Source organism: Myiozetetes cayanensis, unplaced genomic scaffold (assembly GCF_022539395.1).
Source record: "Myiozetetes cayanensis isolate MyiCay16 unplaced genomic scaffold, myiCay2020 scf20-37, whole genome shotgun sequence".
In the NCBI taxonomy this organism is placed as follows: domain Eukaryota; kingdom Metazoa; phylum Chordata; class Aves; order Passeriformes; family Tyrannidae; genus Myiozetetes; species Myiozetetes cayanensis.
The window spans coordinates 14,059,468-14,081,391 of record NW_026087412.1 but is presented as its reverse complement, the minus strand read 5'-3'; the positions used below and the strand labels follow the sequence as shown (position 1 = coordinate 14,081,391).

General features: G+C 45.6%; 1 protein-coding gene across 2 annotated transcripts in view; it reads left to right on the top strand.

The window, feature by feature from the left end:
- The window catches only part of ADCY9 (adenylate cyclase 9), an 82,946-nt gene that overhangs the window by 35,910 nt on the left and 25,112 nt on the right, over nt 1–21,924 (top strand). The window contains exons 2-4 of one of the 2 annotated variants that reach the window (XM_050317606.1): nt 8,880–9,052; nt 14,219–14,323; nt 18,566–18,783. In XM_050317606.1, the coding sequence (XP_050173563.1) occupies nt 8,880–9,052; nt 14,219–14,323; nt 18,566–18,783 (496 nt within the window). The remainder of the gene's footprint in view (nt 1–8,879; nt 9,053–14,218; nt 14,324–18,565; nt 18,784–21,924) is intronic. The other variant, XM_050317608.1, reaches the window with a different exon arrangement.

Genomic DNA, 21,924 nt, shown 5'->3' with positions numbered 1-21,924 from the left:
AGTTTGTTCAAGTGGAGGAGCTGGGATTGGTTATGGCCTCGGCCGTCTGGTTTTGGACTCTGAGGTACCTTCCTGTCTGCCATGAAAATTCCAAATCCCCATCTGCATCCTAAACACCAAAGTGGAAGAGAAAGACTCTCTTTAATGTCTTCAAAAAACTTTGCAGTGTTGTTTATCATTTTTCTCGAAGAGCAGAGTCCCCAGCCTGCCAAAACATATCTCAAACACATTTACATCTGCTTTACATCACTGCAGCCACGCCCACAGCCTGCACCTCTCCATCCCACAGCTCCCAGTCTGCAGTGGGTGCCCCAGTGGGCTGGGCAGTGCTGGACTGAGGCTCCTGGTTTCCATCCCTGCAGCTCCATCCATCTGCTCCTCCGCCTCTGCAGTTTCTTCAGTGCTGGCCCCTCATTCCCAATCCAGCAGTGATGCAAACGCTGAGTTTCTAAACGGGCTGCATTCTTAGTTAAATTCAACTTCTAATTCATTATTCTTTAAGTGTGCTTTCAGAAAAGTGTTCTGTGGTAGGAATACCACAGTTTTTGAAGCAGTTGGAAGCCCCTGCAAGCACCGTGCCCCCGTGGGCTGGGGTCGCTCTTGTTTTGGCAGCTGCATTGTTCAAACATTTCATTTTCTCCCATCCCGCCTGTTCCTTTCCAGGTGCTAAAATTAACATGGATTGCAAAGGGATGGTCAATAAATGTGAAAAATAATGTCAATATAATAAGAGCAAATGCCTTTTCAGGCGTGTGATTGCATCATGGAATTTGTTTTCGCGACCAAGACTGCGAGGGTTTACAGGAGGGTTGATCAGTGTCAGGAAAAGCCAGACAGTATCTTTACCAGTTAATCCCAAATATCCTACAGCTGGAATTAGGCCCTCTTTTTAGCTTTAAATGTAGGCACATCATATACCTCTTAGGTTTTGTGAGGAACCCTTAGGATAGAGAGAATCTTTGCTCAGCAGCACATCACTAAATCAAGCTTCCCTTACGGGGCACGCTCTTGCCCCTGGCAGGACTGCAAAATCCCAGGCTTACCTTTCCTCAGACCTGCTTTTCTTTCCTATTAAGGTGTCCAACTGTGAATTGTATTGAGGTAAAAAGCTGTGTTCAGAACCCAGAGTCGTTCACGGTCCGTGGCACGGGTGGAGCAGAACGTAAACACGGGCAGTTGTAAAGCCCAGGATAAGGATCAGTCTCGCTCTTCAGCCCCTCTTTCATCTGCCAGGAGAGTTTAAAAATACATGTGTAAATATATTTCTGAGCCAGCAGTGGCAGCTGGACCGGTGTGTTTGAGCTGTGTGTCTGTGCTGGATTTGCCCAGGCCTTTTCTCCCCTGAGTTTTTTGTTTGGTTGGGTTATTTTATCTCACCCAGGTGAGAAGAAGATAAAAGGAGACTGAAGGAGGGTGGATCACCAGCCTGCAACTTCACTTCTGCAGTTTAGCTATAAATGTAAATTGTTGGGTTTGGGTTCAGGATTCCCCACTTAAAACTGGTGGATGCTGAATACCAAAATTACACATGTGTTGTTGATCAGCATTTTCCAAACCTGCTGATGTCTGTTAGCTGATCAAAAGTAAGTATTTTGCTAAACAAAAGAGGCATAAGGAAAACAGCGGTTTTCCATAGTTCAGAAGATGCCTCTGGTTTCTCTGGCTCTTTGGAGATTATGAGGATAGGTTTAGGATTTGGTTTTTTGTAGTTCCTTTTGTCTTTCCAGGCTGTAAAGTTCTGTTTCTTATTACCATTGTTTCTGCTTTCCAGAGACTTAAGATAGCAAGTTGGCTCTGAAATTCCCTTTCTCATTTTAGCCACAGGAAATGTTACTCCATTAATTCAAAGTGCTTTTCCAGGTAGGCTGGAAATTTTGTTGGAATCCAGGTGTTTTGGGTTATGTGCTTTTATTTGCACTGAGCTGGAAGTGGTTTCTACAGGTTAGAGAGTGGGACTTGCTCCATTGCTTTGCAGGTTGGGGCAAATTACTTTTATTTCTTGTGAAGTCATCCAGTGTCCTCTTGCACAGTCCTGCAGTGTGACCAACACACTGCCTGCTGATAGAAAAGACACTGAGGTGCTTCTGGCTTCCAGAAGTGATTCACAGAATCACAGAATCATTAAGGTTGGAAAAGCCCTCCAAGATCATCGAGTTCTTGGACACCTCCAGGGATGGTGACTCCACCACCTTCCTGGGCAGCCCCTTGCAGTGCCTGACAACCCTTTCCATGAAGGAATTCTTCCTGATGTCCAACCTAAACCTCTGCTGGCAGAACTAGGGCTGTTTCCTCTTGTCCCATCCCTTGTTCCCTGGGAGCAGAGCCTGACCACCCCCAGCTCCCCCCTCCTGTCAGGGAGTTGCAGAGCCAGAAGGTCCCCCCTGAGCCTCCTTTTCTCCAGGCTAAACAACCCCAGCTGGGGATGATTTCTAGAATAATTAAGTAAACGTGTATTTGTTGTCTAATCATGGAAACCTTTTTTAGTCCTATCTGAGAAAAAACTGTTTAACTTACCTGGGAAAGTGGTAAAAAAGGTGAAGTTCTAGAAAAGTAAAAATGAGGTAACAGTGGGTTTGTGGTCAGAAGAGGGAAAAGCAGCACCCTGTGGGTACGTGGGGTGGGAGCTCTGACAGCCTTGCAGCTGGAGATACCCAGTTCAGTTCTCCTTCCTTTCTCTATGAGCTTTCCTGAGGAGTGAGGGAGACCAGCCTGTGTTAGTTGGTGTTTAACCACAGCTGCTGGTAGTTCCATCAGGAAATCAGAGAGACTCCTCCTGGCACAGCCCGTTGGGCACAGCTGGCAGCTGGGGTTGGGCCAGTGTTTCCACTCTCAGAGCATCTCATGGAAGCTCTGCCCTCTCTTTCAGCATGGCCAAGGTGTTTGATCATCTGCCCAGGCCCCTTTTGGGGAGGAAGGTGCTGCAAGCACTTGCCCTGGGAGTGGCCCCTGGGCATGGCCTGTGGCACTGCACCGTCCCACGAGTGCTGGGCTGCTGCAGAGCTTCAAGCAGAAATTGATAAATATTCCCCCCCCCCAGTTGCTGACATGCTTTCTCTCCAGACAGTCTAATTACAATGCACTTCCTTCCTTCAAATAAAAAATTACCTACAGGCCTTTATGTGTGAAAGCCAAAACTTCAAGTTGGGCTGCAAAGCCAGAGCGACTTCTGGGGGCTGTGATGAGGAGTCAGTACCAGGGCAGTGTCTCTGCTCTCACAGCTGTGACAGTTCAGTGACTGGGAAGTGTTCTGCAGGGTTGTCTCAGCCCCTGGTTTGTATTGACCAGGTCTTGTTGCCCAGGTAACATTCCTCTGAGCTTTTGCTTCTCTCTTCATTTCTGCTTACACAAGTCCTTAAATCGTGCAATTAATTGAGGCTTTAAGGGGAAAAACTTCCTGAAGTTGTTTTTGGTGTAAGAGTCTTTTGACAAATAAAGGTTGCAGAATAGGGGAGAGAATATTGAGAATATTTTTATATAAATAGCGACCCTTATTTACATTTACAGTTGCTCCAGTCTTGGCACCACCTTCAGCCTGGGGGCTGGGTACCACTTCAAAGATGCTCCAGTTGGTCTCTGTTGTGTATTATGATCTGTGTTATGCACCTTCCAGTGCCTAAAGGGGCAAAGAGTATTTGCTACTGAAAATCATCTTTAGATTCAGCAGCACCTTGGACCCAATGGATACTAAATCTCCCAGTCTGGGGGTATTTGCTGTATTATTTATTGCATGAACATTAGACTAGGTAAGTGCTTGAAAAATCATTTAAGCTTTGACAAGATATAAAAATAGAAAACCAACAGAGGAAAGTTAGAGAGAAGCCAAAAAGAGACTGCAATTAGAAGTAAATACCTTTCTGGGTTTTTTTTGGGGGGGGTTTGTGTGGGGTTTGGGGTTTTTTGTTGGCATTGGTGTTTTTTTTAATTATTATTTGGCTGTCACGTTACATTCCAGAAATCACAGTTCAAAATTTAGTTTACAGAGCAGGTCAGAGTCTGATGTAATGGGGTGGCAGCATCTTTTATTGTATGAGAGAACCCCACTGTGGGTATCTGTTTCCTTTCCCTGGAGTGGCAGTGCCTGAATATCAATACTTGGGCTCCCAGATTTTTGGCAAAGTGCAGAGAAGGTGTCTTTAGAAGGCGTGGAGAAAACTTTCTCCTGCCTTTCCAAAAAGAGAAAGCAAGAGCTGATGGATTGCAGAGAAGCACGACCCAGGAGTGAGTTACCCATCAGTGCAGGGAGGAGCTGAAGCCAGTCCTGAACTGCAGAGCTCGTTATGACCCTGCTGGTTGCTTGTATCGGTCATATCTGCAGCAGGAGATGAAATCACTTTCTAGCTGGAAAGTACCTTTTGCCCTGCCCTGGCAGTGACAGGCACGGGGGTTCTCACAGGGAAACAGTTTCCTTGGAAATTCCAGTTTTGTGGGGTGAGGCACTGCAGAGGTAGAGGGGTGTGAAAACAGAGCTCGGGTAGTTCCGTAAATTTAATTATCGGGAAGAGATGTGATTAAATGGCTAAACCACGGGGGCTCTGAGGGAAATGATGGAGAGATGAACAGGGAAGGAGCAGCGTTATTGCAAAGGGGGTGTAATCAATACAGCTGGGAGTTTATTCCACCGGGTGAGGAATGTTCCTGTTTCCCAGCACAGAGGGCTGGTGCTGGAAAGCAGGGAATCAAAAAAGAGAGCTCACCTGTTAGTTCATCTGCACATACTGCAGCTGAACAGGTGAAGCCATCCACGGAGGGACGAACAGGGAGATGTAACAAAGGTGGGGTTATATTTTTATTAAATGAACCAGGAAGGCTGTGACTGAAATATTGCTTTTTTTTTGGTGTCTGTTCGAATCGGTGCTGAAAAGGGTTTCAAAAGTATTAGACAGAGACGTGAGAAGCATCAGTGTTTTCCAGAGAGAAGGGAATTCTGTCTGCTGTCAGCAGAGGGATAAAAAGTTTCAGTCCCAGACAGGTGAAGCATCAAAAATTGAAACTTGGATGTTATTTTGCCAAGGAATTGCTTATCAGTATTTGTGTTAATCCCCCCTCTCCTGTAGGAGAAGACAGGCCATCTTTAGCAGTTGCGTGGAGGGATGTCCTTTCCTCATGTAAGAGCTGAAATTGTGAGGATAAATGAGCTGAAATGAAGGAGTAAATGACTGAATTAAGGAAGTGAAGGAGCAGGACATCTTTCCTCTCCTTTTCCCCGTTCCTTCCCAGCAAGTGGCTTCCCACTAATTACCTGAGAGGGTTTTCCTGCTGCAGCCAGGGATGGTGGAGTCACTCCCGTGGTGCATCCCAGTGTTCCCAGGGGTGGGCAGGGGGGAGCCACATCCTGTACCTGTGCTCCCAAACTCCCCTTCGGCTCACACCACCAAAACCTGCTGGAATTCCACCTGGGATGTTTGTACATGGCCCTTTTTATGCTCTTCTTTATTTTTGTGCATGCAGAAAATAATTTGTGTGTGAGTGTGTGCATAGTGTTTTGTTGTTGTTGTTGTTAGGAGTATTTTTTGTGGTTGGGATGGTTTTCTGGTTTTCTTAAGTTCAGAGAAATGCCTGATAAAAGAAAAGCAAACAGAACAAAGGGAGCCAAGTGCAGAAATTTACTATTTCTTTTAAATTTCAGGGCTAATAAACCCACAGTGGGCATCTCACCTGTTGTTACTTTGGCCAAAATGTCCTTTATGAACGCTGCCACATCAATATTCAGAGTAGTTGAATTAAAGAAATAAGTGTTTTGGCTCAGTGTGCAGGAGCTGTTAGTCTTTGTAACACTTAGAGGTTTTCAGACCTTGAAGTCCAGTGAAGGAAATGGCTTGTGTTTCTCAGAGATTCGTGATGTAGCTCATTTTTTTTCTCCAGGGCAGAAAATACTGTCTACATTAAATCACTTTGTTGGGGGTGGGATTGCTGTAACTTGTTCCCTTTTGTCTTTGCTTCCAAGAGCCACCTCTGGAAAAAGCAGAATTTCAGGATAAAGCCTGCCAGAGTACAGATTTGCCATCAGCCCCTTCGAGGTAGTGTTTCAGGGAATTTTTTTCGAATAAATAAGGGGGAGTAAAAGGTTGAGCTTGGCCTTCAGAAATAACATTGGGAGCACCTCGTAGCACTTTCTTCCTTGCTGTGTCTTGGGTTACTTGGTTACACAGCAACACACACCAAAAGTTGCACTTTCAAATAAAATATCAGCTCCTCTGCTTATTCATTTATTATTTCCACGTTGGTTAATTGATTTAAATGTGCAGCACAGTGGGGTGGATGCTTTTCCATACTGCACACACCACGTGTGTGGAAAATGGCAGTGTTGACTGTACTGATTCCCTGGGGTATGGAGAAGGAGGAAGAATCCTCTTCCCAAATAATACATCTTAGTTACACCATTACAGCTCTGCTCTGTTAATGATCCTGTTTTATACTGAAATATTTCAGACTCAGTGTAGGAGTTGCTTGGTGAAGTGTCCCAGAGTTCCAAGGAATACTGGAGCAAATTGAATTCTCCTATCATAAGAAGGATTTAATAACAAACAAATATTAGTTAGGCCACGTTGGTAAAGTTCTGTAAAGATGAAAGGTTTTCACACCTCTTCATTTTCCAAAACTTTAAAAAAATAACCTTTTTTTTCCCCTTCTTTGCTCTCCTGTTGGCTCCACACAAAACGTGGGCTGTGATCCTGCAGGATATTTATTGGCTTTTCTCTGTGCCATTTCAAATGACCCCTTTTGGGTATCGCTCCTTCTGCAGGGATGTGGTGGGGCTGGGGAGCATGAGAAAGGAATAAAGAGATTTTTAGAGCCCTTGGTGCCAAACCCCACCCTTTCAGCTGAGTTTAAAGCCTGGAGGGGCAGAGTGGGTGCTACCAGTGTGGCTGTGGGTGGGTTTGCCAGGGAAGGAGGGGACAAGGTGGTGGATTCTGCTTTCCCAAACCCATTGTTAATGTCTGGTTTACTGTGGCCTTTTCCTTCTTTCCTCCTTGAGTGTGGAGCTCAACCTGGAGGTGATTTTACTGCGTGCAACAGATTGACAAAACAATTCTGCTGCATGGCACAGTTAAGACATAAGAAGTGCCTTTTCAAAAATACAATAAACAAAGAAAAGACGTTTGTTTAGGGAAAAAAAAATAAAGGAGGAGTAATGGGAGTAGGGAAATAATCCCGTTGCTTTAAGGTAGCTTTTAAAAATAGAAGTAGTAAGTTAAGGCTGCAGCTTTTACCACGCTAAACATGTAATTGTAAGCTGATTGTGGTGAATTCCTCAACCGACGGCCCCCATCAGTGGAAGTTCGAAGGACAGAGCCTGACATCTGGAAGCCAGCAGCAGCTCAGGATTTTATTAAGCAGCCCTGCCACATAAAATCCAAGCACTGCAATAAATGATTTACAAATGAAGATTGGCTGTGGGGTAACATCTCAAAGAGGGAGCGAGTGAGATGGAGTTGGGAGCACTGTGTGGGAGCACCAGAGCTTTCCCAGCAGCTTTGGAGCCCGAGGGGGACATGGTGGATATGGATGTGGGTTTCTGTGATGGCTGGAATAGACAGAGAAGCTGCAAAATTGCTGTTAGTGTGCCTGACTTAGGTTTGTTGGAAAGGTTACGGCTGAAGGGGGGTCGCTGTTGTGCATTACAGAGCTAACCGGGGTTTATAGAATATGATTTTCTGTCTGTGAGGAAGGTTATGAGAGAGTGACCTTATCACACAGAGCAGAAACCTGCCCTCTTCCACAGGCTGCAGCTTGGCATAGTTATTTCCAGCATGGACAGAGGCAGCCGAGTGCGGTCGATGGCTATGACGGTCGTGTCTGGCTGTGAGTGGGTGACAAGTGGCAGGGCAGGGAGGGGACACAGAGCTGACCCACATGGGAGCCAGCAGCCATCCCATGAGCCAGGGGCAGCATCCCAAGGGACACTGGGATCTGGCACCGCAGAAGAACGAGCGCTTTCCCCTTCTGCACCCTGGTGACCTGCCACGCTTTTCAGGGCACGGTCGCTGCCTTTCAGTGCTGAGCAGGAGATTGCCCATCCAGTGGCAATAAAATGAACTCCTCTGAATTCAGAAAGCAGTGATTTAACAGCTCCTTCTCAGTCTTTGTGTCTAGAAATAACCCAGAACATCACAACGCAAAGTTCAAGGAAGTAAAAGAAGTGATATGCTAAACAAAATCCCGAGCTTTCATTTTTTGAACAGGTTTTTGATACAGCTCAGCTTGATACAACCTGCTATTTACCAGCCTGGCCTTTAATATTGGATCTGCTTTCCAATTATGCTTCAATTCATACACCAGTTGCAGAGGGCGTGTGTGGGCGTACGTGCGAGAGAGGGAGATTGATTTTGTTCTTTAAAAATGTGAAGTCTGCACCAACTCTGAAAACCCATCAGAATTTCTAGCACTTAAATGCCATTTCCTTTCTCGGTGTGCTACCAGCACTAAGCAATGTTCATGACAACTCCCTGGCAAGTGGAGGAATGCATGCTGCTTTTCAGAAGGGGAATATTAATACAGCTATTGGTGAAAACCAGGCTGCAAAATCCTTTCCACAAGTAAAGGGTTAATGTGAGAGCTGAAATTACAACTTGGAAGCGAATACATAAGGTCTTAGCTGTGTTTTTCAGAAGCACACGAGTGAAAATGGAATAAAGAAAGTACATTTTGGTCCTGGCTTTTGCTGTGTGTTCGAGTCGCCCCTTGTGCCTGGACAGCAGGTTTGGGTAACCCTTCATGCCACCACTTTACACACAGCATCTGCTTGTTTTTCCCAGTCACTGTCTTCTTCTGTGTGCTGTATTCCCGAGCCTTGGCAGTGCTTTGGTAGTCACTGCAGCCCAAAGGAGCGTTGTCTTTGCCTTTCTGCAGCTCTGACCGTCCATTTCTGTTTTCTGCAGGTTTGAAGACCTATCTGATCTCAGGTCAGAGGGTGAGGGAGCCCCACTGCAGCTGCTCACAAGCGTTGCTGCCTGGCTTGGAGTCCACAGACGGAGCCAGGACACAGGGAGCGTCCTCGGCCGAGAACCCCCGAGACTCCACCGAGGCTCTCAAGCAGGTGGAGAAACCAAAGGTGAGTTCTCATCTCCAAGACCAGCGGCACAGACCTCAAACCAGGCAAACCAGGGATGGGGAAACATTACAGGCTTGTTTATGCACTGCTTTACATATATATGCATATGTATGTATGTATATATGTATTTGTTTATGTACATAGAGTGACAAAACATAGTTTGAGGGAGGAAAAAAATTACCAAGTAAAATTCCGCTCCCCAAATGACAGGCAGTCCCTGAAGTAAGGTGAGCACTTTTTAAAGGTGGTTTCAAATAAGTGTTTCCTTTTATGTCTCAGGACTGAGAGGTCAGTGCTGCTTTTTGGATTTTATGTGGGGGAAAAAGAAGCTGATTTATGCAGCTACAAAGAAATCTGTGATTTTCTGCTGTTGCTGCTTCTGCCATTCCTCTGTCATGTAGGTTGTGTACCTGTGAGCCTTTTTATGAGTATTTAACAGATAACAGGATTGTTTGTGTGGTGGGAGAAAATGCTCTGAGGGGTGTGACATTGCTGTATCTGTTTGCTCTAAAAACCTGTATCTAGAGCTGAGGGCAATGATTTGTATGGATTCAGCTCTGAGGAATGATAAGCTTTGTTATGTTCACACCTCTCCCAAGATCTCCTGACAAGGAAATCTGTGAAACAATGTGTATTGCTTCAGAGCTTTGCTGTTACTCTCCATCTTCCAGCTCAGAACAGATTTCCCAAACAACAGATGTCTATTCTCTCTTTTCATTTGTGCTAAGAATTCTTATCCTGGGCTGCCTGAGCTGGGCACAAATGTCAGAACCAGGGTCCCTGCCCTTAGACTTCAGTGTGTTCAGTCCTGACTGGATCTCCTCAACACAAGTTTGAGGTTGAGCTGATGGAGTGGATGTGGGGATGATTTTTGTGCTACTCCATTTTTCCTCCTTGTTTGTTTGTTGTCTGGATTAGGAGAGTGTGAGTAGGGCACCTTTCCCCTGCCTCTGCACGTGGTTTTTATGTTTTGCAGTAAGGGCACTGCATTACAAATGAGATCAGCTGGACTGTCCAAAGTCAGGTGAGCTCCTCAGAGAGCAAGCCAGGCCTGTTTAACTGCAGAAGGCAGCTCTAGCCAACTTCATCCCTCCACAAAATATGCACTGTCTGTGGTTTGACAGCATCCAAGTTGCTGGTGATACGTTTCTATTCCTTCTCCTGGGTAAGAAAGAATCTATTTGGCACCCTGCAGGCACCAGCTTTCCATCTCCTTCTTACCTTTCAGTGAAAGCACCAGCAAATAAGGCAGGAAAATACATCTCAGAGCTGATGGTGAGCTGTACAAATGACCCTGTGAGTGCTGCCCGGTGCGTGGCCGTGCACAAGTCCATGCGTGACAGCGAGGGCAGAAACTCCTTCGTTCCAAGCAGTGAAGGAAGAACGTGCCAAGTGGAGCAGCATTGCTGAGCTGTCTCTCTGGAGCAGAAGGGAGAGAGGAGGGATGAAACAAAGCAGTGAAGCTGAGGGTGCTGTTCTGAGAGACAGTGAGGATGCCTTGGGAATGTCAGACAGCAGAGGAGGCTGTGACTGAGGACCCTGAAACTACAGTGAAGTCCAGGACTGACCCCCCTTCAGCTGGGGTGTGATAAAGTTGTAATATACAAACTTCCAGTGGCACTGGTTAAAATGATCCGGGTCCAAAATGAAATCTGTTGTTAAGGATCAGCTCTGTGTTTTCTAAAACATGGGGTTTAGGGCAGGTACAGCTGCACCACTGTCCCTAAGCAGCTGATTCGTGGTGTGGAGCACGTTGCTGCCCCACCATGCTTTGTTTGCTGCCTGGTCCCTGATTTTCTGCTCTGGGGCTGTTGCATGGTGTTAATTGCTGTTTAGAGTATCCTCAGTTGGAAGGGACCCACAGGGATCATCCAAGTCCAGCTCCTGGCTCTTGGAGTGTTTAAATGCTCAGTGATGGTCTGTACAGTGCTGGAGTGCCAGGATGACTCTCTGAGGGAGGGAAGGAGAAGCTAAAAGAAGCTGCTAAGAAGAGCACCTCGGACAAGTGCCAGCTAAGTTTCAGCTGCCTCAGATACTCTGTTGTGCCACAGCTACTGCAGAGAGTTTGTCTTTGTGGCTGCCTGGTTTTACTCATCACCCTGAGCGCTGCTCATCTGGCCAGGGATTTCTCGAGCAGCCTCACAGTTCACTGACGCTGGAGTGAATCCTGGATGACTCCAGCCCAGGTTTCCCTGGAGTCTGATAAGCACCCGTATGGTGGATGCCACGGAGTGGTGGAGCAATCCTGTGAGTGCTGAGCACGGGCTTAAAAACGTGTTCTGAGACTGTAGTGTCAGCACAGGAGTGCAGAGTGGCTTTGCCTCTCACAGCATGGTACAGGTATTCCAGGCTCCACAGCACAAGGGTGGAGGTGCACCAGCCTTCTCTCTGCTGCTGCAGAGTCATGGAATGGTTTGGGTTGGAAGGACCTTAAAACTCATCTCATTCCACCCCCTGCCGTGGGCAGGAACACCTTCCAACAGCCCAGGTTACTCCAAGCCCCAGGGATGAGGCAGCCACAGCTTCTCTGGGCAACCTGTGCCAGTGTTTTACCGCTCCTGTTGTAAAAATCTTCTTCCCAATATCTAATCTAAATTTGCCCTCTTTCGATTTAAATAAATATGTATATCAAAAAATGTCCACAAAGAACGACTGCAGTTTAATCACAGATCATGCCCAATTTTTGAAAAGGAGTGGGTTTCTTTTTTACAGCCTTTGGGATTTTGTGTGCTGTTTTTTTTTTAAAGCCTGCAGCTCCCTGGTAGGGTCTGGAGATAATAATTTGCAAAAGAATCATGACTTATGTGCGACTGTTTTAAATACAAAGCTGTAAACAGTGTCAGTGTAGGAGGAGATGACTCCAGTTCTGCAAAAGAGACTGAAGTAGGAGGGGCAAAATTACAGGCAAGATGAAATATTTTTGCTTTAAAGGGAATAAGTGGCCATATTGGATGCCAAGGATGACTTTCACATTTGGGGCTTGAACAAATGTAAAGGAGGGTCAGGAGGGAGAACGCAGCAGTACTTGATCCATGAAAGGAATTGTGTTTCCTCCTCTGGTGTCTCTGTAGTTCATTAAACTGGAAACTGTAGTGAATGTGGGTATCAATAAAGTGCATATATGTAATTAAATGGTGAAGACAGAGGCTAAAATTCTTAAGTAAGTAAATCTATAATAGCAGCTGGTTTTTGAACGAAAACACTGTAACCTGCTTAAGCAGGTTTGGTATCAGTTTATTTTCCCTATTATCTTTAATGAAATGCCTCACTTGACAGGCAGTCATAAACTGTTGTAAAAATGTTTTAATCATTGCTTGGTATGAAAACAGAAAGTCCTTTTGCTTGTCTGGGTGTTTGCTGGAAGTGCATTAATGTTTTATTCATGGCAGTGAGGTCACAGCACACGGAGCCTGTGAGTGCCTGCAATAGGGAAGGAATTTAATGATGTTGACTTGAACACACCGGGACAGTCAGAGGGACTTCCACCTCTTCCCAAGGGTCAGGCTGCTTTTCCAAGCCCTTTGTCTCCTGGTTTAACCCCGGGAGCTGAGTGTTTGAGGTGGCCTTCCTCATTTATTAGCAAGATCAAACAAGGGAGTATTTTCTTTATTTATTGCTGGAGATGTTTGGGTTTTGTTGCCATTGACTGACTTCTGCCATGGATAAATCTATTAACTAACCCTCTAGGAGTTTAGAGGGCTTGTTAGCCCGTTGCCAATTTATTTTTCAAGCCATCTAATAATGCCTTCCACAAAGTGGTCAAGACATTCTTGGCATTTAGTCCGAGATTATTTTTAAACACAACCGTTTGAGAACCAGCTTCGTTGTTTCTTCAGCTGTGCTGGTATTTGTTCAGACTGTGCAGGTTCAGAAGTGGATATAAGTTGCTTATCTGATGCCAGTTAGGAAACTCTGAGTAATTTCAGTGCACCAGCCTGGACTGTGCCCCTGAGGAGCAGCAGATATGATGGTCTGCTGGCTTCTGAGAAGGCTCAGGGTCCTCATGAAGGCCCTTGAGAGGCGTTGGTGAGTGGTGAGGTGGGTCAGCAGTCACAGGGAGAGTGGCCTGGGAGAAACACCTGAGAATTAAATGTTCTGGGTGATTCAGTTTCAGGCACGACACCAGAGACAGAAACGGGGCTTTGGATGAAGAGTCAGTTCTGAAAAGACTTAACACACCGGTGTCTGAAACCGGGAGAGAACCTGAAGGCAGAAGTTGTGGGTTTGGACCAGGACTAGAGAGCCTTGAATGTGCCCCTCCTGAGTCCAGAAAAAACAGCTAAAATGAACATGGGGTGAATGAACAGCAGACCTCTGGTGAGCCTGGTCACAGTGACCATCTCCAGAGCAGGGGAGTTGCCAAGAGGGCTCAAGCACAGGGTCCTCTGAGCAGGATCCTGCCTTTGCACTGCCAGGGCTGGAGGAAAGAGCCAAGAACTTGGAAGACACAGTTCTGGGGTTAACTACCCTAAAGAAGATCACGCTTTAACTCGAAGGAATTAGCTTGTTTTAAAAGCTCAAGGGCAACATTTTAGGTTGCTTCCAAAATGCGCAACCTGGAACCAGTAGAAATCCCGATGGGTTTGCTTTCCGTGTTCCCTGTGACATTGGCTGAGTGTTTGGCTTCAACTACATACGACAGCCTGAGCTCCACTCCCCTGCCTTAGAGCTCTGTATGAAAAAGTATTTCCCTTTATTAGTTTCAGATTTGTTGCTTTCCATTTCCCTGTACTGCTCATAATGCATCACACTGTTTTGTGCTTTTTCTGGATTTTGCTGCATTTTGTGCTAAGTCTTCACTCCTAATGCCATTCAGGTCCCTTTGCAGGCAGTTTTTACATGAGAAAATTGCACTCCACCTACTAAAGAGCACTTTACTCCTCTTGGGGAGGCCCTGTGCAGTATGCAGCGATTACAGTATATCTGTGATCTTGCACCAGTGAAGCTTTCCTGGGTTAGATTTAGCTCCAGTAAACAGCAAATCTGTGATTTATTTTTGAAATGGTGCATTCTGTTCCAGTCAAATTTTGCTCCCTGCTTCCCATTCTGTAGCTGTGTTTATCTTTTCACCATGCTGCAAGTATACAAGTGGACCGAATTACAAATTGCATAATACTACAAGGACACCAGAACATTCCTGGCTAAAATTTTTTTGTCTCATTGCAGCCTTGCCCTTCATGTAGTACCACCCTTGCTCCCCACTGCGATGTCAGCATAGAGGAAGGAGCTATCCAAAATGGTTGTCAGGATGAGCATAAAAACAGTACAAAGGTAATTTAAGTATTTCTCCCTCCCCTTCCTTTCCCTTATTCCTCTGCTCTCCCTCAGCTTTCTCATTTTTGTGCCGCTGTTCCTTTATTCAAGCCCTTGAGCAGCAGAATGGATTTTGATTTTGGGCAGTTGTGTTCTCAAATTTAGTTCAAGTCCCCCCTGCCTCAATTTTTAGAATTTTTAGTGATTTTATGGGCTCGGATTCATACTGAGAAGGACCTAAAATTTGGACTCTTTCAGTTATGCTGAGGCTACTGAGAAAGCACCAACAGCACTACCAGGCTGTCCATGCCTTGCCCCAGTGGGCTGTGTCACCTCACCACGGGTGATGTGTCTTGCCAATGTGTTCTGCACTGCAGCTCTAAGAAATGGTCATTCCTGTTCATGCACACAGCTGCAATTCACAGCTTTCAGTCAGTTTGCATCCCTTTCTGACCCACAAATACGGCATCTTACGTATTCCTCGTGCTGCTGCCATGACTGCTTTCCTGAAGCCACCTAATTCCTCTGCCTTGCTACGCCTTGCCTGTTTGTCATCTTGTTTGTGGCCTTCACAGCCTCTGCTCTGACTCTGTCACCTCTCCTTCCTGAACATTAATCTCCTGCCTAAATGCAGGCTGGGGGCCAGTGCTCGTCACCTGGCTGTTATATATTCAAATAAGTTTAATGCTTTCCCTCCTCGGGGTGAATCACTTCACAAACACACTCTGAGACAGCAGTCTTGTTCTTCACGTCCGTCTTACAACTCTTCTCGCCTGTAAAGGTGATTGAAAGCCTTGCCAGCATTTACTCCACTGCTGAGCCACTGTGTTAATCTGTGTTTGTCTCCCTGCTCTCTGTCTGTACTTGACCTGTTGTCTCATGCTTGAATTGTAAGCTCAGAAGCAAGGCCTGCCTCACGGGGCTGGAGGGGTGTGTTACACAGCAGTTCTGTGCCAGGATTCCCAGGAAACAGCCTAAGAAAAGAGGCAAATAATAATCCCTTCAGCCCTGAGGGAGATGGAGCAGAGTGGCCAGCACTCACTGCTCTCAAACCAACACAGGATCTTTAAGACAAAAAACCCTGGGAGATCTGCAGGTAGGCAGGAGATGTTTCTTCTCCAGGCTGCCTCTGCCCACGTGCCAGGGATCTCCAGGGTCCAAGTGCAAACAGAGACTGTCCTCAGGTACCGACTGCCCGGTGTCAGGCGATGTCTTCATTGGAATTATCCTTTAAGTTCCTTCCTCCTGCAGCTGTACTGCCTTCATGTGTGTGAATCAGCCAGTCATCTGACCCTGCTTGGAGGAGGTCTATGCAGAGCAGAGGAAAAGGGCTGTAATTTCACTGGAAGAAACATGTTAGTGGAGAGCAAATCACACGTCCTTCTTGGACTTGGTTTGGTTATTACTCAGCCAAAAATTGGAGCTGTTACGTGGCTCTGCAGTAAGTCTGGGGTGCCTGTTAAACTGAGAGCTTAAAGAACAGCCACATGCACAAAGTGACTGTGGCATTTGATTTCCAAATCTTCCTTCAAGTTTCAGGTCTCTTGGGAAAAAGAGCCGTAAGCTCCTTCTACCCGTCTCTGGAGTCTGTTCCCTTCCGGTGCCACATGCTGCCCTCATGCCCCCTGCCTTTTGGGAATGTTACTGGTGTTTGACCACATCCTCAGACCTTTGTGGGTCCCAACAGCCTCTGGGGCTTCCCTGTCTTTTGATGAGAGGGAACTCTCACATCAGGTCTCTGAGTTCTCAGGCAAACCCGTGTGGCCTTCAGAAGCCACAGTAACACTGGAGCTCACAACATTTAATAAATAGGGATTTTCTCCTACACAAACAGTTTCACGCTCTAATCCCTGCCTCTAAAGATTAACAGAGTGGAGACAGCACAGGGAAACCTTGAGCTGACTGAAGGAACGAATTTTCTTGGGGATTTGAGCCTTTGCCAAGGAGCTAAAGAGAAAGTCCATGCTGACCTTCTTTGAAGGAGCAGAAATTTTCGCTGCATTTTTTCAGATGATCTTGAAGAACAGCAGGGAGAGCAGACAGTGCACAGGAGTCCAGATCTTTTATTTAAGCTGATCATAGCAAAAACTGTGTTCCCTCAGTTACTGCTTTTCAGGTAACAACTGGCTGCAGGGCTGAGGAAGAGGAGAAAGGCACTTTACTATGACAAAAAAGGTGGTAACTATGACCTTCAGTTTTGCTTTTGGCTTCAGGTTGTTCTGGGAAGTGCTTTGAGCAAATACAATCCTTAGCATAAATACAAAAAAACACCCCCACCAAACAAAGAAAACCCTTCACCAGCACCTTGTTGGTCTGTTCTCTTTGGTTTCCCTTTGTTAGTTCTCCTTTTCTCCAAACCAGGGGGTTTCTTCTGGCTCTGCAGGATGCCCTGTGCTCCACAGCCATGTTCCCTCTGAGCAGGCTGGATAGCCTGGTAGGGATGCAGGAGGACTTGCTTGGAAGCTGCTGAATGTTCTCCCTTAGAAAGAAAGAACCTTTTATGTGAGAAGTCCTCGTGCCTCTGTCCCAAGCAGCACCTCTCCGTCCAAGAGGGCTCTTGGTCTGCCCCTGCTGGGATATGTGTGGCTGAAATCACCTTTCCCTCCTGGTTATTATGGTCTGTAGCAAAGCACTGGCAGCACACCAGGGAAACTACCCAATTTCCTATTCCTTCCTCGGCTGCTGTCGCTGCGCAGTGAACACCTGCAAGCTGCCAAAACAACTGTTGTGAGGGCTAGAAGGGACTAGACTGGGAATCCTTCCATCTCCTGGCTCCCAGCACGTGGCTCTCGGGCTCATACCTCCCTGGGGCAGCCCCAGGATCCCGCCGTCCCCTGGGAGGGAGGAAGGGGAAGCACAGCCCACCTCGCTCCTGCTTTTCCTGTCGCTCCAGGGAACTGTTCCAGCACACCTTGTTATGGCTTTAGCTCTCGAGGTCTTGGCTGGGACAGGGAGCCAAGCCTGAGCGGTTCCTGCCTCTTCTCTGCACAAGGTTCTCCTGCTGCTCCATTGGCCTCGCATCTCCCCTGGCTGTGCTGCACCTTTTGCTCTACCTGTCCGTGTTCACGTGCCTCGCTTGCTTCACAGGATTGGTTACACAAGGAAATTGAATTCATTTTGCGTGGGCAGCCAGAAACTAGATACTTTTTAACTTTAACTAAGTTGATTTTACAATGTCAGTAACATATTTCAGCGTGTGGTTGGGGTGGTGATGATATTTATGGTATTTATTTATGGTCACTGTGGTGGCATCCAGGAATAGTCTTCTGGAGGAGCTTGTCAGAGCTGTACAGGCAGGAATGGAGAAACTTCTGTCATGAGTGGGCTTCAGGATGAGGATAAAATGCTACATGATAAGTGATAAGACATGGAGGGGGAGATGAACATTCAAATATGCTAAGTTTGCTCCGTGTTTGCATTTGAAAATGATCCTGACTAACTGCAGTTCATTTTCATTCCAACCACTCTTAGTTATCTAATTCTTTTGGAATTGCTTCAGTGCATATTGGTCTAGGTCAAACAAAATGTAAAAGAAGGAACTCCAGGCTCCATGCAAATAGAATGATTTTTGGTTAAAAGTAGTTTGTGTTCTCAAGTGAAAGCAGAATTGGTGATGCTGTACCTAAGCCTGGTGTCAGAATTAACACTGCAGTCTTAATTAATACAAAGGCAAAAGAAAATCAGAAAGAAGAAGTATGCCTCGGTTAGTGAAGAAAATGTAGTTTAATTTGTAGGATTTTTTTTTTTTTTGGTAAGATGATGAGATGTACAAAGGGGCTCTTCCCACAGGTAGCAGAGAGGAGGAAGCTCTGGGAAAGCAGCAGGGCTGTAGTTGTAGTGGAAGGATCAGCAAGGGCTGGCAGAGTGAGTTGGCTCCTGATCTATGGAAAGTCAGCACAGCTGATGTGGGTATTTAAAAAGCTTTCTAGGGGAATCTTGACCCTAAGATAAGTGAATGAAATTCGGGCCTGTGGTTGGTTGTCACTGCATGTGTGAAAATTGTTTTCTGCTCCTTGGAAAGTCGGTACAGAAAAGCAAAAAGACACCTAAATAGGGATGTGCCTGCAGAACATGGAGGAGATACATCCAGAGGAGATGTGGATGGATTCAAGGCAGGTGGAGTTTGGCCTTTGACATGGTCAGGTCAAAACTCAGTGTGTTGAGGAAGAGCTGCTTTCAGCTTTTGCTCCCTGAAATCTTATCTGTTTGCCCTCTCAACCACTGACATTCCCTGTGTATGTTTTCCTTTCTGCCACCCAGGCTCCAGGAGGACACAGTCCCAAGACTCAGAATGGACTTCTGAGTCCTCCACAGGAGGAAAAGCTCAGCAACAGTCAAACCTCTCTGTATGAAATGCTGCAGGAGAAAGGACGCTGGGGTGGAGTGAGCCTGGATCAGTCAGCTCTCCTCCCTCTGAGGTTCAAAAATATCCGAGAAAAGACAGATGCTCACTTTGTGGATGTGATTAAAGAGGACAGGTAAGGAAAATGGAGTGTAAAATCTTGTAAAGGTGAAAAGGCAGTACCAGGGTCCCATATCCATAGTCTTTATTTGTGTGCTTTTTGTCTAATTACTGTTAACATGCAGCATGTTACACGTTTTCTGATTTTAGTCTTTGTTCTGCTTAAACTGCAGTAGGAATTTGATATCAGAAACATTCTGTTTAGAAATATGTGAAGCCGGTTTTTCCATCGCTTCCATGGTGAGCAGTCGAACCTTGGAAGAGGAAATTGCTCTTTAAATCACTTGTCACAAAGTTCAGCCCTATCTTGACAATCGAAAGCCATCTAAATGCACGCAGCTTGTACCTTCCTCTGCAATTTAAGGTGTAACATGAAATGTGAACCACAGAACTCGCATTTTTGCGTAGCAAAAGAACAACATCTGATAACATTGTGTGACTAACACCTAGAAATCATGCTGGGATGGAAACAGAATTAATAGGAGAGAATTCTCATGGAACTGCTACCTACTTACATATTGTAAAGATCGTTTCTCTGTTTCAAACAAAGAAAAAACACTTTGGGCAGAGGAAATGTTCTCCAAAATTCAGTAGTGTGGGATTTTTATAAACACAAAATGATATATCCCCTGTTATGACAGTGACTTGACTGGAGCAACTAAACAGATAACTCAAGTTTGTTATTATCTGTGGCTATTCTTATTTTTGTTTCACTGCTTCCACTCAAATTGAGAGTGTTTTGTCTAAATATCCTTGGAACTGCTGTGTGCTCCTATGGACTCTGGGCTGCTTGGAACAGGGGCACCATCACCTGAACTGGAAACATGACTAAGGCAGGGAGAGGTGAGAGCAAAGGACAGGAGTCCCTCTCCAATCTCTTATCCAGATTTTCTCAGTTTCCCTCTCTCCTGTGGACAAATTCAGTTCAAACTTCGGTTCCTTTATTGTTCTCCTCTGTGTGTGGTCTGTCATTGGTGGCTGAGAGTTCTTGTTTAGCTGATATTTTCAAATATCAGAAGGCAGTCGGATCGGGAAAGTCCAAGTGTTGGCAGAAATCAGCAAGAACAAACAGGATTGTTGTTTAAAATGTAACCAGCACACTGCAAACTTTAACTTATAGAAGAGGCCTAATTTATGCCCTGGGTCTGCTGAAGATACTTCGCTCAAGCTCTTGTGTTCCCCGTGCTCTCCTCCCACACTCCCAAAATGGATAATTCTCTCTGATTTGGAAAAAAGGAAGAAGCAGAACTGTGATTTGAGATCAGTCAAAGCCTGGCTCTTTTTTGGTCTCAATTAAATATCATCATTACCATATTAAGTGGGCCATTTCTTGTTGCCACGGAAACTTCTCTGCCGAGCTCGGTTCGTGTAAACATAACTTTCCAAAAATAATCTTCTGATTAATTAGCTCTAAGCAAAATGCTTTAGGCCTACTGGTTTACACTGATCTTTTCAACATCTCTCAATGAGAAATTATCTGGAATAAGTCCTTTTAAGAGCGTTCTTGATCCCCTACTGTAAAACATAATTGTTGGTCCTGACAAATCGAGCATCTGTGAGGATCTTTGGGTGTGGAATTTGAGGTGTCATTTCACAGGGATCCCCATTTTCAGTAGGTTTTGTTGCATTGGTTTGACGTTGCTGCAAACCCAGCAGCAGCCAAGTGACATTCCCTGAGCACTGGGCAGCAATTTCCACTGCAGGGCATTTCCAGATCATTCCTATTGCCAGGCAGTATTTAACCCAGATATGATGCTAAGGTGCATAAATTAATCCCACAGGCTTCCTGCAGAGCCAGGAAGGGTTAAATGTGTCCTTGAGGGGATTCAGGAGCCTGGACACTGCATTAGGAAGCTGTCCTGAGGAAATGCTGGACACTGGGGATATTTTCCATTTCCAGTCTCCTTCTAGAGCTTTAGCTGTGTGGTTGGGAGTTTCTTTGCAGGCTGAGATTTAACCTTGGAGCTGATACCTCAGCACTGCCTTTAAAAATAATAATAATAATGATGGTCTTAGTGTGGCATGTTTGTATTAGGTATTATAGAAGAATACTTCCATGAAAAGGTACCAGTTCTTACAACTTGTTTCTCTGTATTTGGCAAACAGGGTATGGTTTGAGCTTTGAGCCTGGCTTTACTACAATCACTATAAAAATACTGTTCATTGTAATCTGCACATTGCTGTGTATTTTAAAAGAAAACTGTTTTGTAAGAGCACAGAATGTTTGAACTTAATTTCATTGGAAACATCCTCAAAGGATTCTCGTTTGGGGGATTTTTGTTTCCAAGAAAAATTAAGCATTCCTTAGGTTATAAACCTCCTGAAGTACAAGAAACAAGTACTCATGAACTGATCAGGGCAGTACTTCCAGTAATCTCTTCAGACTTCCAGAGCAGAGTCCCAGGGATGTAGGAAGCTCCTCCTGTTCAGTCAAGTGGGATTTTCCTCTTTGGGACAGATGTGGGTTGACATGGAGCTGGATTGGCACTGGGAATGCCACCTTCTCCCTGGTTCCATCCTGTGGCACCTTCTGTTTCGTGCTGCCCTGGAAGCTGGATTGTTCCTCTGGCATCACCCAGCACAACGTCACCATCCTCTGTTGAGCTTCCCGGGAGGAAGAAAGGGAATTCAACAATCTTTTAAAAAAACAAACATAAACAACCAAAAGCTTTCAAAATTCTTATTATAAGATGCTCTTAGAAATATCTAAGAGAGGGGAGGAATGAAGGCAAGGAGTAATGACAGACACAAGGGTGACTCAAGTGAATGTGCCCTGTCATTCTTCCAGGGTATCCTGGTGTTCTTAATATATTGGCCAGGGCCAAGGTTATAAAATATCAACCATATTCATGGTTAGAGTCTTTTGTCTTCTCTGGCATCATTCTAAGAATTTGTGTTTGGTTGGTCTTGCATTGCAGTTTAAAGAGGTGCTTCCCACATGCCATTGTGTGCTGGGGAGCTTGTACTTCCAAACGACCCCTCTGCCAAGAGTTCAGTAAAACTGAACACAAAAAAACCCATAACCAGCCTCCCCCAAAGTGAGGCTCTGTAGGATCTTTCAGCTTCTTCATCTGCTGAGGGTTTGACCTCCTGTGCATCTCTAAGTCAAGTCATTTCAGCTCTCTGACACCTGTCAAGAAAGAAAAAAAGGGGAGTT